This window comes from Lingula anatina, chromosome 3 (assembly GCF_051362555.1).
Source record: "Lingula anatina isolate TDL-2025a chromosome 3, LinAna3.0, whole genome shotgun sequence".
Classification (NCBI taxonomy): Eukaryota; Metazoa; Brachiopoda; class Lingulata; order Lingulida; family Lingulidae; genus Lingula; species Lingula anatina.
Window position 1 is genome coordinate 15687741 of NC_141769.1, and position 13217 is coordinate 15700957.

Sequence of the window (13217 nt, forward strand, 5' to 3'; positions counted from 1 at the left end):
GTTTTGATACAATGCTTTCTTTTAATGTCCACTTGCGAGCCAGCATGTAGAATTTAGCAGAATAGACAACATTGACGTTGTGATCTTCTTTAAACAAATTTTCATTACTTAATTAAACTGAAGATGATACGTTCGCCACGATCTAAAGCTACACAGCCCTTTAATTAAAAAAAAACCCAATTTAGTCTTTGCCTTGGTAAGTAACAAAATTGCCTTTGGTTAAAGTTGTCTCACAATTTACATGGCATCTTTTCACCTGTACGTAGGCGATGCACAGTGTGAACTCAGTTGTCAAGCAGTGGGAGCCGGTTTCATAGCTACGAGGGGCAAAGGTCAGTACCTTGACGGCACAGAGTGTTCTGGTGACGGCATCTCTTCCTTCTCGAGGTGCGTGGATGCCAAATGCATGGTAAGTGGAAAATGTGTGGCATACTAATTGTCTGAGAGAAAGGTTAGTTATGATATTCGGGGCTTCTCGTGCAACTGCACTCTGGTATACGGATTCGGACACGCGATGATGCAATTCTTTTTCTGAAGTAAAAAATCGTCAGTTTGATACGCCACTTGATATTTTTAAAAACGTTTTTAATATTATGAGACAAATAAGGCCAGGTAACGCATTCTGACCGAGCATCATACAGTAACACATCATGGTCGAGTGGTGTAAGGAGCATTCAGCATCATGACACTACTCTGTTTGTCAGCATTTGGCACAAATTATACCGTGATTGCAACTGTGTGATCCTCTCTGTCATTAATGAGAAAAGCGTCAAACAAATAGGCGATGAAATATGCAGGGATTGCGTTGTAGGCTCTTCAAATAACCCTCTTATTATCTGGAGTAAATCTAAAAATGCAGTTTGTTTATAAGGGCGGTGTGTAAAACGCTAGCCGACGCAGAGGGGGGTGTTTATGCTGGCGGTAAAGATGTACATGTAGTGTGTGTTGGTGTGTGGATATGATAGGTGAGAGTACATGTGCGTGTGTGCGCGCCCGCACGAGCGAGTGTGGGTAGGTGAAAATACTGCAAGGAATACAAATGATGCCATGAGAAAACTTTGAAGACATGCATTTGAAAAAGTAGACTAAAAATATAAGGTGTATTCACGCAATCTTTCATAAAACCTCGGATGATGCTATTTGATATTTTATTTATTTTTTTCTTTATGGGAAAAGTTTTGTGTCGCTTTTTAAGACAGTCTGATTAAGGAAGTAGTTTTTCTTGGACACTCAGAAGACGAAACAGGAAAACGTAATCATTGACAACTTCTCGCAATGTTTTACGTAATCTTTGCCCACAAGGTAAAGAGATTGCGCAATTTTTTGGCAGCTTTGTCAGCGAGTGACGCCTTTTGGAAAGAAATCAGTGTGGTGTAACTACAGGTATGTCCCGAAAGTAAGAAAAATTTGTAAAATTATTAAGTTTTTCTAGAAGAGATACACAATGATAAAAATGATCAAGAAAGAAAGAAAAAAAGGAAGGAAGTGTTGATAGTTTCTGAGTATCTCAGAAAAAGATATAAAATCATATTCTTATGTACTTTTGATTCATTTATTATCAGACATATCTAGTGTAAAGACGGGATAGAACAAACACCGAAATAGTACATGTGCAACGTTATACTAAGAAAGTACGAATAACACCATGTATGCGCATTACAGATGTCCCAGCCTCAGTTGACCCAAGCTGCGACATAATGCATTGGATTTCTAACATCACGCACAACAGCATGCACCATCTTTCCTATTTATTCTCAGCAGCAAAGGTCATTCAACTGCGGGGCAAATAGGCTGCAGTTGCCCAGATTTGCAGAATAATTCTTAATATCTTCTTAAGCGTCATCACGCCACATTATCGCCTGCCTTTGCGTTCTTTACCAAATCACGGGAAACAATTAGTTGATGGCCCCTGGCAAATCGTCGGCACTAAACTCTTATCGTTATACGTTGCAACACGTAATAAGCTGTGTAACCATGCGGGGTTGCATACCGCGAGAAAGCGTTGACGTGAAACCGTTGTTCTGATACTGAGGCCGTTTGGACAGGAATAATTATTGTATCTAAACAAGGGTTAATTACCCCTCAGTTGGCACTGAGATTCGTGGGAAGTATGTATTCAGTGAAGATTGTGAAAGTGCATGTGACTTTAATGCCGCCTTCTCATATGGTGCAGGTGAAGCACCAAGACTGAAAAAAAGATATACTCGGTAACATAAACTATTTTTTCGTCTCGTCTCGGAAATTAATAAGGGTCACGTTGGGCTTCTGCTATAAGTTCAAGTCTAACAATAGACGAGTGAAAATAATCATGAGACAAAATTGCGATGTTCCTGATAGTGACAATTAGTAGGAATCGATCCTCAGCACAGTGAGGTAAACGATGCACTCGCTGCATTGTATGAATCACATGTAGATATATGTACAAATGGTATCTGTAGACATATGCGTCTTATGCACGTCAAGAAAGGCGCAGTGGGACAGGATTTGAGGAAATTCACGCGTAAAAGACAGGTTCAAGGCGCGCTATCCTGAAACCGCACTGACGATCGACACAAACCTCACAGAAGTAAAAAAATCGTTTATTCCCTCCTGTTGTGGGATTCCTTTAGCACTAAGTTTCAGCGATATGCACCAGTGGTAGTCAGTAGCTATGAACGGCACGACGCAAAACTGTTCCAGAGTGGAGGAAATAACCGTCTACACATTTGTGATCCACGTATGCCTAATAGGAAGCCTATGTACTCTGGGACTTATTGGGAACACTCTGTCCTTGATCGTTTTCTTTAGGTACAAAGCCAGGTCGGTCACTTTTTATTTACTGAGGCCGGTGGCCATTGCGGACAATGTTTTGTTGTTAATGACGATCGCCATGATGGTTTTGCCTGCTGTATACCCGGCCCTGGGGGTCATGGAGTTGCCGAACAGGGAGGAGGCACGCATTACGACCTGGGCTTGGCCCCTGGGGATGACCGCTCAGACTGTGTCCATTTGGTCACTCATCCTGGTAGCGCTTGACAGGTACATGTCGGTGTGTAAACCCTTCAAAGCGGAGTCTTTCCGAAATTTAAAGGGGGCGAGGATTGGGATCAGTGTTGTTATTATCTTCTCTGTGCTTTACAATGCACCACGGTTACTGGAGATGCGTCCCGAAGAAATGATTGATGCTTGCACGAATACTACGAGGTATTATCTCGAAAACGTACTTTTAGCTTTTCCAGCTTATCGTATCGGATACTTCATAGTTTCTTACACCGTTATCAACATTATTATCCCCCTGTTTGTATTGTCCTATATGAATGTCCATCTTATTCGGGAACTACGCAAAAGTCGAAAAGCTCGATGTCGCCTTAGATTTATGTCTCCAAGTCTACAAAAGGAGGACGATTTGATGACCAAGCTGTCCATTCTAATCGTGATCGTTTTTATTGCGTGTCAGGCACCTTCGTTGTTGACTCAGATACTGAATGTATCGGAAGATTATCTAGATGACCAAACACTACTTTTTCGACAGTACTATGTGCCCTTCTCAAACGCTCTGGTTGTACTGAACTCTTCGTTGAACTTTGTAATATATTGTGTTTTTTGCAGCGGATTTCGTCGGGCTCTCATAGGTATGTTTCTTCATAAATCTCTTGAGCAGTCAAACTGCGACTCCAACAAATATTCTTCAGTTGTCGAAGAAACTAACGTATAGATTTTACAAACATTTGAAATGACATTTCAGTGGACGGCACTGATTTATGTGTTACGATGCATATTGTGCATATTTATTTTATTTTTAGTTTTTGTCTAACTAAATAGACTCATTTGTGGCTTCTGATTTGTATTTTGCATAAACTTATACAAAAATCGATGGTTATTGTTGTGGAAAGATATTCAAGTTGGTCAGTATTGTCAAAATTGTATAGAAATATTGTAGTCACGTCAAAAATAGCAAGTTGGAGATTTAATTTTCATGTATCGTGAAATGTTATTGTGTAACTTTTAAGTTAAAACACAGGTTGCTTATCATCGGCTTTAAATATTGAAATATAGTATATGGTTCGCTAGTTGTAAATTACACTGAATGAACGAAAACCGTGAAAATATGAAATCAGAACGATTAAATATAAGGCGCCATAGTTTACATAGACCGTTACCGTGGATAGTTGGTATTCTGTCACATATACTTTGGACTGGAATAAAGTTGTCATGGGATTTTCATTCTCTTTGGACTGAAATGATTACAAGAGAGTTTGGTCTTAGTTTAAAAATACTAAGATAAGGTATCATGAATCTTGCCCAGGACAATTACAACGCACCTACGCGAAGAATGCCCGAATGCATTCTTTTCACACTTTTCGTGGAAAATACACTTTGTGTTTAAGGGAAGTAATTTTCTTAATTAGAAAGGATGTGATTTGGTCCCGAGACAGAAATACAGGCTAGATGTATATTTGAGGCAAACATACCCCACGAGAAATTACTTGAAGCTTCTGTGACAAAGAATACAGTGTGAATTACCATTATATTCATTTGCTATAAATAGATGAGATGACCATTGCAGCATATGGTATGTTGGGTTCATGCTACCGACATACACGACACGAGCAAAGAGGTGAGGAACAGCCTTGTAACAGCCCTTTTTAGTACTTATTTAGAATTTCAATATGTCAGATAAAACAGCCCTGAAATTAGTATTTGCTGAAGCGATATTTTGCAATGTTAGGATGTTGCAATATATATATATATATATATATATATATATATATATATATATATATATATATATATATATTGTAAAGGTTGTTGGTAAGTAGGAAACGGGATTTCTAAACTAATTTACTAATCTACGGTAATTCAATATGTGTCTATCTTGTGATCAACAATGTACTCAAATTTGGACGAGACCCAGCAGAAACTAATGTAACTAAGATATGATCACTAGAGATGCACTTATAACAAAACGGTAATGTGTTTCATTTTGTCCACGTGGAATCCAGGGATCAGTCGTATACTTCATTTTGATAAAATGTAGAAACAGTCTTTCTCTCTCTTTCTATCTCTCTCCCTCTCCCTCTCTCTCTCTCTCTCTCTCTCTCTCTCATGGACCTTCAAGCAAGAAATATAACTTAATTTTGTCAATGCAGCGTCTGGCTTTAATATTGAGAAGTGCAATGCTAATAGTGATGACGTTCTGTATGGTTGCATGGACTCCACAACCGATGTATTTTACCGTCTGAAAGACAGCTTTTCTTGTTTTGCTGTTTTTATTTCATGTAATTATGTGGAGATACTTGCGGATACATTCGTTCTTTTTTTTAGATTAATCCTCTCGGATAATTACCAAAAGATACTTGTATATGAGGTGTAATTCATGATTAAGTTTATAATGTTTATTAAACTCTTACTGACTGTAATAAGAGATAGAACTGTGTCAACATACCGGTCTACACATCGGTATTATGACAAAACTAGATACATTACAAGCTGGCGGTGCACACTATTTTCTAATAAAAAGCTAGATAAGTTTTGTTTTGGTATAACCGTGTATAGGCTTGTGCAACATGAATTACACAAATAAATAAATAAATAAATAAATAAATGAAGTGAATTTGCAAAGACACTGAGGTAAGTGGTTTAGATAAACAAGGATAACACTAGAGTTAGCACAGGTGCACAGCGTCAAATATACAAGAGGAGCTGCCGCGGTGTTATGCATTGAATCTACGTTGTACAAATATGACGTCTTTATTACACTCTTACAAGTGTTTTGTTTTTTCAAATTCATTTTTATTTGGCTCCTTCCAGTCAAGCGTGCACATATTGATATCTTCACATTTATTGACTTCAGTTTTATCGATGTGGGGACTGGGAAACATCCTTAAGAAAAAAAATCTATCGAGCATGTAGCTAATGCCTTTCTTAGGTGAAAGCAGGCTTGCGCAAAGTGTCCAAAATAAACGAGCACTTGGAAATACTTCCGTCTGATTTGATGGAGAAGACCTGTCAGGCGAAACCCTTCAGTAACCGATTGATTTCAACAAGAGGAAATTGTGATCTGCTATTCCACTGCGGTCTCTCTCGTCTGATAAGGTGATACCGGTAGCATTGCAGCGCGTGAAGTTCAAAATAAAAAATCGCAAAAAAAATGCCATCTATGCATTTTGCGTAGGCCTACACTACCCGTTGGGAAGACAGAATTGTTTCTAAAAGGGTAGAATACTTAATTTTTGACATTGCAAAATTGAACATGTTGGTAGGAAATGTTAATGGAACCGTCTGCTTTACCTGGTTGCCCTCAGCGTCTTTTAGGCACTTAAGCCCCCACACGCACTCATCATACACGCACATGTAAATCCACATGTATATTTGTTATGTCGATAGCAATATCTTTGGCTGCTTAGAGGCACGCAAGTTAAGCACAATTTTTATCTGGGAACAATGTGTAGCTGATTGTATTTCATGGAGATTAATAAACCACTTGTAATTTCGTTGTTCAACGAAAAAGATAGAAAGCATAAGTGCTCTTTGGCGTCTTCAGTTTCATGTCATTTATCCCTTTAGATCCATTCGTCTACGTATTCTATGAGCGATGTGTCTCGAGACGAAGCATAACAGGCGTTCCTCTGGTAGGCCTAAACAGACCAGAGCTTTCCTTCTTCTTGTAATATTGTTGAATTGTTCCCATTCGCTGATCTTTTGGTGTATTGACTTAAACGTATTTATTTTATGGTTATTGGAAACATTCCAAATAGCTATTCAGGGACCATTCCCACAGATATTTGAATCGATCTATTACCACGGGGAGCATCAATAAATTGCTATCTGCTATCGGCGAGGCCGAGCGTGCAAGAAAGTTAATTACCCCCTAGCTGATTCAGTAGGTGTGATAGACATTTAAGCTTCTTAAGATAAAAGCAATTTAGCGTGCACCCCCTGGGAGTTAGGTCGATCCAGATGGATCGATCTAGGCATAGGAACCCAGTCTTAGAGTGCTTTTACAAATGATTTTTTTTTTGTTACTGTAACCGCTTTTTGCTTTCAGCATTTTTTATTATTTTTTACAGAGCCTTTTATAAAATGTATATTCGTCATCAATACAGTTATTTAGACCAACAACTGGCCTAGGAAAAAAGTCACATAAAATTAATAAATATGCTGAAACAAATTGCCCTATAGTTACAAGTCTTTTGTACATTAAAGTGAAATCAGTGATGGCTTCTGTGAGAAAATTCCATAATACACCACCCCTCACTCTCTTCTATAGGAATTTTGAAAAATACAATTTCTCTCCCATTTATTTGTGCCACACACAAGTATTACACATATAACCCCTTTTTACACCACAGGACGCATTTCATCAGAAAAAATCACTGATGTAATATATATGTTGAAATAAGTTGCTCTGATTCATTAGACTGCATACAACAGGTATATCAGCCCCCCCCCCCCACACACACACATAACTCATTAAAAATACTAAGTAACGATGCCTCAAACCAAATAATATTTTTTCACGCAACAAATATATGCATAAACTTTATAATAGCAAATTATTTTTTTTAAAAATTGACGATGGGCAATTTGCCGATGGTTACCTGCATTCATCCTTTGGTAATAAAATATCATGTATTATAACGGGTATAAGCCATGCATCGAATATTTACAGCACCGCAAATGTTTTAGATTAATAAGTATAAAAAATAAAGCGTGCGCCGACCCTGACCTCCAAGGAGAGATACATGTTGCGAAGTTGGAGCAGCCTCACGCAAATTAAACTAATCAACACACCTGTGACGACATGCAACAAAACGTTTCAAGTATATGTTCTAATGTCTCTGGATTATTGATTTTGGCACAAAATTACTGTTAACGTATTATTTCTAACGCATCTTTCTCTGGTACTAATATGGTTTTGACCGGTATTGATTTTGGCATGCAATGATACTTTCTGTATCTACATATATTTACTAGGTACATACAATGGTCTTCAAAGCAATTTTATTCTAATTGTGGAATAAGTCATTTCAGTTTAAGTAAGTTCGCAATCTACATTTCGTGACGGATAGAATACGAAAAACTCGAAGTAAACAGGAAATGCAGAATTGTTGTCGAGGGCCAATCGTAAACCAAGCCAAGGTTGTTTTTAAAGTGTCATCGGACGTTTCTTTTGTATTGATTAGCGAAACCTTTGATCTAAACGCTGATATCCCAGTGAAGTTGCAGGTTTTAGACGAGGTTCGAGTAACATAAACTTTACAGATAAATAAAATGAAAAACATGTTTTTTTTTGTAAAATCGATAATTGACGATAAACAATCATCGTTGCCGTGCAGATATGCCAGTATATTTCAGTTTGAGCAAAAGCGGGTTGATGTAGGAGAGATGGTCAAGTGGTGATCCATTGGAAATGTTTCCCTGCTTAAATGTCAAAGATTTTTAGATATTGAGTGGCAAATATGAATTTAAAATGTAAATTTTAAAACCAGTGCTTCCTTGACTGTCCACGGGTAATTGGATAAACTGTGCTGATCTCTAATTAGCTGTGATATATAAGGGCTCATATCCAATGAAATTATCGTTCTACGTCAATTGTTCTAACTCCGCGGGGACTCCTGCTGAATGCAGTCAGATTAACAGATTAACACGCCTCCTCTTGTTTACAACGTACTCGTATGATCACCAGCTTTTCTATATTCTACTCAATGCCAGGAGAAGGCACGTCAAGCTGATTGCATTCATGGAAAGTTCCGGTGGAGTTGGATCGATCTACTTGAAACGATAGTTTCATTGGGAATGAGACCTAAGACTGCATTCCCAGAGATTTAGATCGATCCATATGGATCAACCTAACTCCCTGGGGATTCACGCTAAATTGCTGTCAGCCGAGCGGGTACGAAAGTTAATTACCCCTTTACCCCTTTAGTAGGCGGGACAGACATTTAAGCCGGTTAAGCTGACATCAATCTAGTGAGACTCCCCAGGGGGATAGATCGATCTAAATATCTATGGGAATGGGGTCTTAGGGCGTATTCCCATAGATTTTAGATCGATCTATCCCCGTGGGGAGTCTCACTAGATTACTGTCAGATTATCCGGCTTAAATGTCCGTCCCGCCTACTACAAGCTGTAAGGGGATAATTAACTTTCGTGCCCGCTCGGCTGACAGCTATTTAGCGTGAACCCCCAGGGAGTTAGGTCGATCTAGTTTGGTTCGATCTAATCTCTGGGAATGGGGTCTTAGTGTCATAATGTAAGATCAACAGTGAAAAAAATACCGACGTGCAACCAGCGTGTACAGCTTGTCACTTTGCAAATAGTGACAATGCATAAAATAGAAATGACTCAACATGTTTTATGCCTTTGTAGTTTTAACTAGGCATACCTTGATTGAAGGTGGGTGCTCTTACCAGGTACATCTCAGGGGCGGATCCAGGATTATTTGAAGGGGGTGGGGGGTGGGTTCCGCTGAAGAGCCCCGAAAACTTTTGGTATTTTAGAGGGCGAACGGTGCCATTTGGTACGGTTTAGAAATTCAAAATTCTAATTTCAAGAAGGAACCAGAAATCGAAGGGGGGTGGGGGTGGGGTGGGGGGGTGGGGGGGGGGGTCAGGACCCCTCTGACCCCCCCTCTAAATCCGCCACTGCAACTGAAGTGTTCAATATAAAGCATTACATGTATAAGGTTACTTCCTTGTATCCATTGACAAGGCGTCATCGTTATGCTGTCAGTTCTCTATTTATTGTGTTCCTAATAAAGTGATTTCTGGCTGAGACCGTTTTATATGATCGAATCGATAGACTAAATTTTGACGAAAAGTCAATGCAATGCTCAGGAGATACGGCAAATTGATTTCCATTTAAAGATACTTTTGGTTTATTGAAAACAGATTCTCTTTATGATATCTCTTTATTGCCACTACTGGTACATGTACATTACAGGCAATGTGGATTTCTACATTTGCTGATGGCGTTTTCAAGGAAATCTATATCCTTTCCACTTCGACACGAACGTTTGAATTAATAATGCCTGAAATGGAGATAGCTTCACAAGATATTTATTCGTTAATCGTCAATGCGTGATGGGGTTTCTTTTCTTTCATTATTCGTATTACAGAAGTATTGTCGCCTGACATGAAAGGCAGGAATCAGAGGAATAACATAAGTGGGAAAACTTTCAATTAAATCCCATGCATAAAGAAGACAGAACCCGCTACGCGGAGATTTTCCTGCACACCTACATGTAGATGTATAGTCCATTTATATACTTGTTATATTGTATTTCATTTTTCAGTTAGTGTTATACGTTAACTTCTTTATGCTAAACCATCTTCTGAATATTTTTTGGATCTATTGAGGTAATTCTTGTTGTGCTGAATACATGAATATATTTAACCATTTTATTTAGCTTTTGATAATAAATGCTTTCAACTGCCAGTCGGCTTCTGTTTCTTCTCTCTTTTTTCAACCCAATGAAGCTCTCGCTTATCAGGAAATTCCGAGTCATATGTACAGAACCGTAAACGGAACTTGGTAAAGTACGTAATCTCTGCTATGCGAATACTGTACAAGAGACAACTGCTGTGGGTTTTATTGGCCATTTTCTGTTCAAATAACCTGAATTTACTCCCCAGGGGCCACTTACAAAGCTCTTAAGTGATGCAATTGCTTAAAGTATACCAGAAGTGGAAAGTGTGGTAGCAAAGGTGATAGCAAAGCAGACTATTAACTATTATATTTCTCATTATCGAAAATCTTCATAGAAATCTTCATAGAAAATCTTCATAGAAATATATGTAGGTATCATGATTTACGGGTACATGTAAATGAAGTAGTGGTTGGGTGTTAAGAAAAATATATTTTCTCAGGCAAAATTTTTATATAGGATTTAACTGTCTCTTAGCTCAGAAAAAAAACACCTTAAAGGCAATGGTAGGCGATGATAATATATCAATTTCCACGATGCTTTTGAAGAGACAGCTGAACAAGATGTGATTAACTTAAAAGTCTTGTTTTTTTTTTCGTTATCATCTTGAAATCAATACCACGCAACGTAGACTATGGGCCTGGGTGCTCATCATGATCCTGAGGCACAGAAAGCATTGTTAAAGCTTTGTTGAACTGAGATATCAAAGAGTGCTTTAATAAGCAACCTTGAATGCCATACGACCCGGTGCGACTTCTTTAGATACGTAACTGCTGGGAAGCAAACATCGATGAAAATGGAAAATATCACTAGTTCTTGGAAACTGGGGGCGTCGTGGATAACGTGCCATGGAAGAAACTATTTTACTATTTGTTATTACTAAAGCATTTTGAATTATATGTTTGTTTGTATTTCTTTGATTCATTATTAAAGTTTTTGCAACGCAAAGTGTTGTTCATGTATACTGCGTGAAAGGACTTACCATTTAACGGTCTACATTGGTTTCTTTGGACGACATGATAAATACAACAACAAATTCACTTGGCACGAGTCTGAAGAGAAGAGGGCTGTAGTAGGAATTTGAACGCTTATAAATTTTGCAAAAAAAGCCAACATCCCTTTACTAAAACCCGGAAAGATATAAACCTTATACAATTGCCTGTTGTCAACTTGTATATACAGCAAAAACAGTTGAGCATTTAACTGTGTCGGTGGGTAAGTTAAATATCAAAAAGTATGCTTAGTCAAGCATCTTATGGGGTATAAATATGGTGTGTAATGTTGAATTGCCTTCATAAACAGCATGTTTATTTTTACAGCCCTTCGGCTGCGACGGCCAGTTAAACTCCGGCAAAGTTTACGACAGGTGTGGAGTATGTGACGGCGCCGGGGACACCTGTCAAGTTAGGTCAGGGACCTACACGGAGGGACGAGAGAAAGGTATCACCGTAATGTTAGCAGGGTCTTGGTGCTTTTTTGTACTAAAAGATAAGAGTAGAATGTAGAATGTAGGTGTACTCCGCCCACAGGTGATTCCTGTCGGTATTTAGGTTATTTCAAGGGATAGCATCTCTTCTTATGAGGTTCAAAATTCCACAATAAATTCATTGTAAACAACACTAAGAAATGGAATAAATTCCGTTTTACCACAATCGCAATTATTCTGAAATGTGTGCTTTCCATCGGACCACCTGGGTCTTCACAAATGTTTGCCCTCTGTTATAATATCTTAAACAACAGAGATTTTAACGGAGGGTAAGCATATCTTAAGAGATTAATACAAAAACCACATTAAAAAAAGTCAATCGACTAACTTTGAATGACAGAACTGATTCAATAACCAATTGGAAGCATGGGGAAACTGTCGTTAATCCCAGAAAATCTGTTTTATGGTACTTTTATTATCATCCTTTTAAAAGACATTGCGTCTATCAAGATTCAATAGGTTAAAAAGTAGTTTGGTTCTTTGGCGTGAACAGCGATACCAACGACTTCTCTCCGCCCTCCCTCTCTCTCTCTTTCTCAAATAAAAATATTTTCTGTTTCAGAATATGTTCCATTTGTTACCATTCCAACTGGAGCAACAGGCATTGACGTCACCAATAGCAATTATTACAGCCACATGAGTAAGTGATAATTACGATTTGATGAGGGAGATACGCATAATGTATGTTTTATTAAGTAGCCTTTGTTTGATAGCTGACTGAAACAAATCTTCGATTAAGAACGCATTGTTTCTTTTCTTCTGAAATTCTCTCCTGCACCTGGTTTCTTGGCCCTGGAGAATAGATCGCATGCAGACCCATATTGTACATTATTTGGTATTGCTTTGATGATTATTTAGTTACTTAGAGGTAAACGAGCCCGAGGGTCTTTTTCTCAGTCAAGCAAATGTTAAGGTTTAACACAGAGCGATTAGTTCTTTACAAATACAAAACTCCAACCAATTGCGTTGATTAAAAATCTTGCCTAGGATGGGAGCGAACCCATAAAATGGATTACTCTAGAGTAAAGAAGGACATAAGGGAAGTGCACGTAGCGTCTCTTTGTCTTCACTAGCGCCAGACACATAATTTTGAACTTACTTCTCTCAATACGTTTTCCTGATCCAATTAACTCGCAACATTAATCCATCAGCTGGCTCTACTTTGGTGTTAAAGTGTTTGAATTGAGAACAAATCAACGCAACAACATTATTGCACTTTAACTAGTTCAGGAGGACACAATTAAATTAACGTGGCATTGAAACAGTTTCTTAATAATTGCGGGCGCTTTACATCGATCTGCGACATGTTTTGTTTGAATTCCG

At 38.3% G+C, this 13217-nt stretch overlaps 2 protein-coding genes across 6 annotated transcripts in view; both read left to right on the plus strand.

The window, feature by feature from the left end:
• Positions 1 to 13217, plus strand: part of LOC106176057 (A disintegrin and metalloproteinase with thrombospondin motifs 6-like) — a 48715-nt gene that overhangs the window by 19563 nt on the left and 15935 nt on the right. For all 5 annotated transcript variants that reach the window (XM_087008981.1, XM_087008982.1, XM_087008984.1 and 2 more), the window contains exons 16-18: positions 267 to 409; positions 11728 to 11848; positions 12457 to 12534. In XM_087008981.1, coding sequence (XP_086865107.1) covers positions 267 to 409; positions 11728 to 11848; positions 12457 to 12534 — 342 coding nt within the window. The remainder of the gene's footprint in view (positions 1 to 266; positions 410 to 11727; positions 11849 to 12456; positions 12535 to 13217) is intronic.
• Positions 891 to 4197, plus strand: LOC106176081 (FMRFamide receptor-like). Its single transcript, XM_087008986.1, has one exon. It carries the CDS (start codon positions 2651 to 2653, stop codon positions 3692 to 3694), a length of 1044 nt encoding a protein of 347 aa, XP_086865112.1. The 5' UTR covers positions 891 to 2650; the 3' UTR covers positions 3695 to 4197.

What these genes read in the sequence shown, in the direction of transcription:
- LOC106176081 (XM_087008986.1), top strand. Translation starts at nt 2,651, where the DNA reads ATGAACGGCACGACGCAAAACTGTTCCAGAGTGGAGGAAATAACCGTC.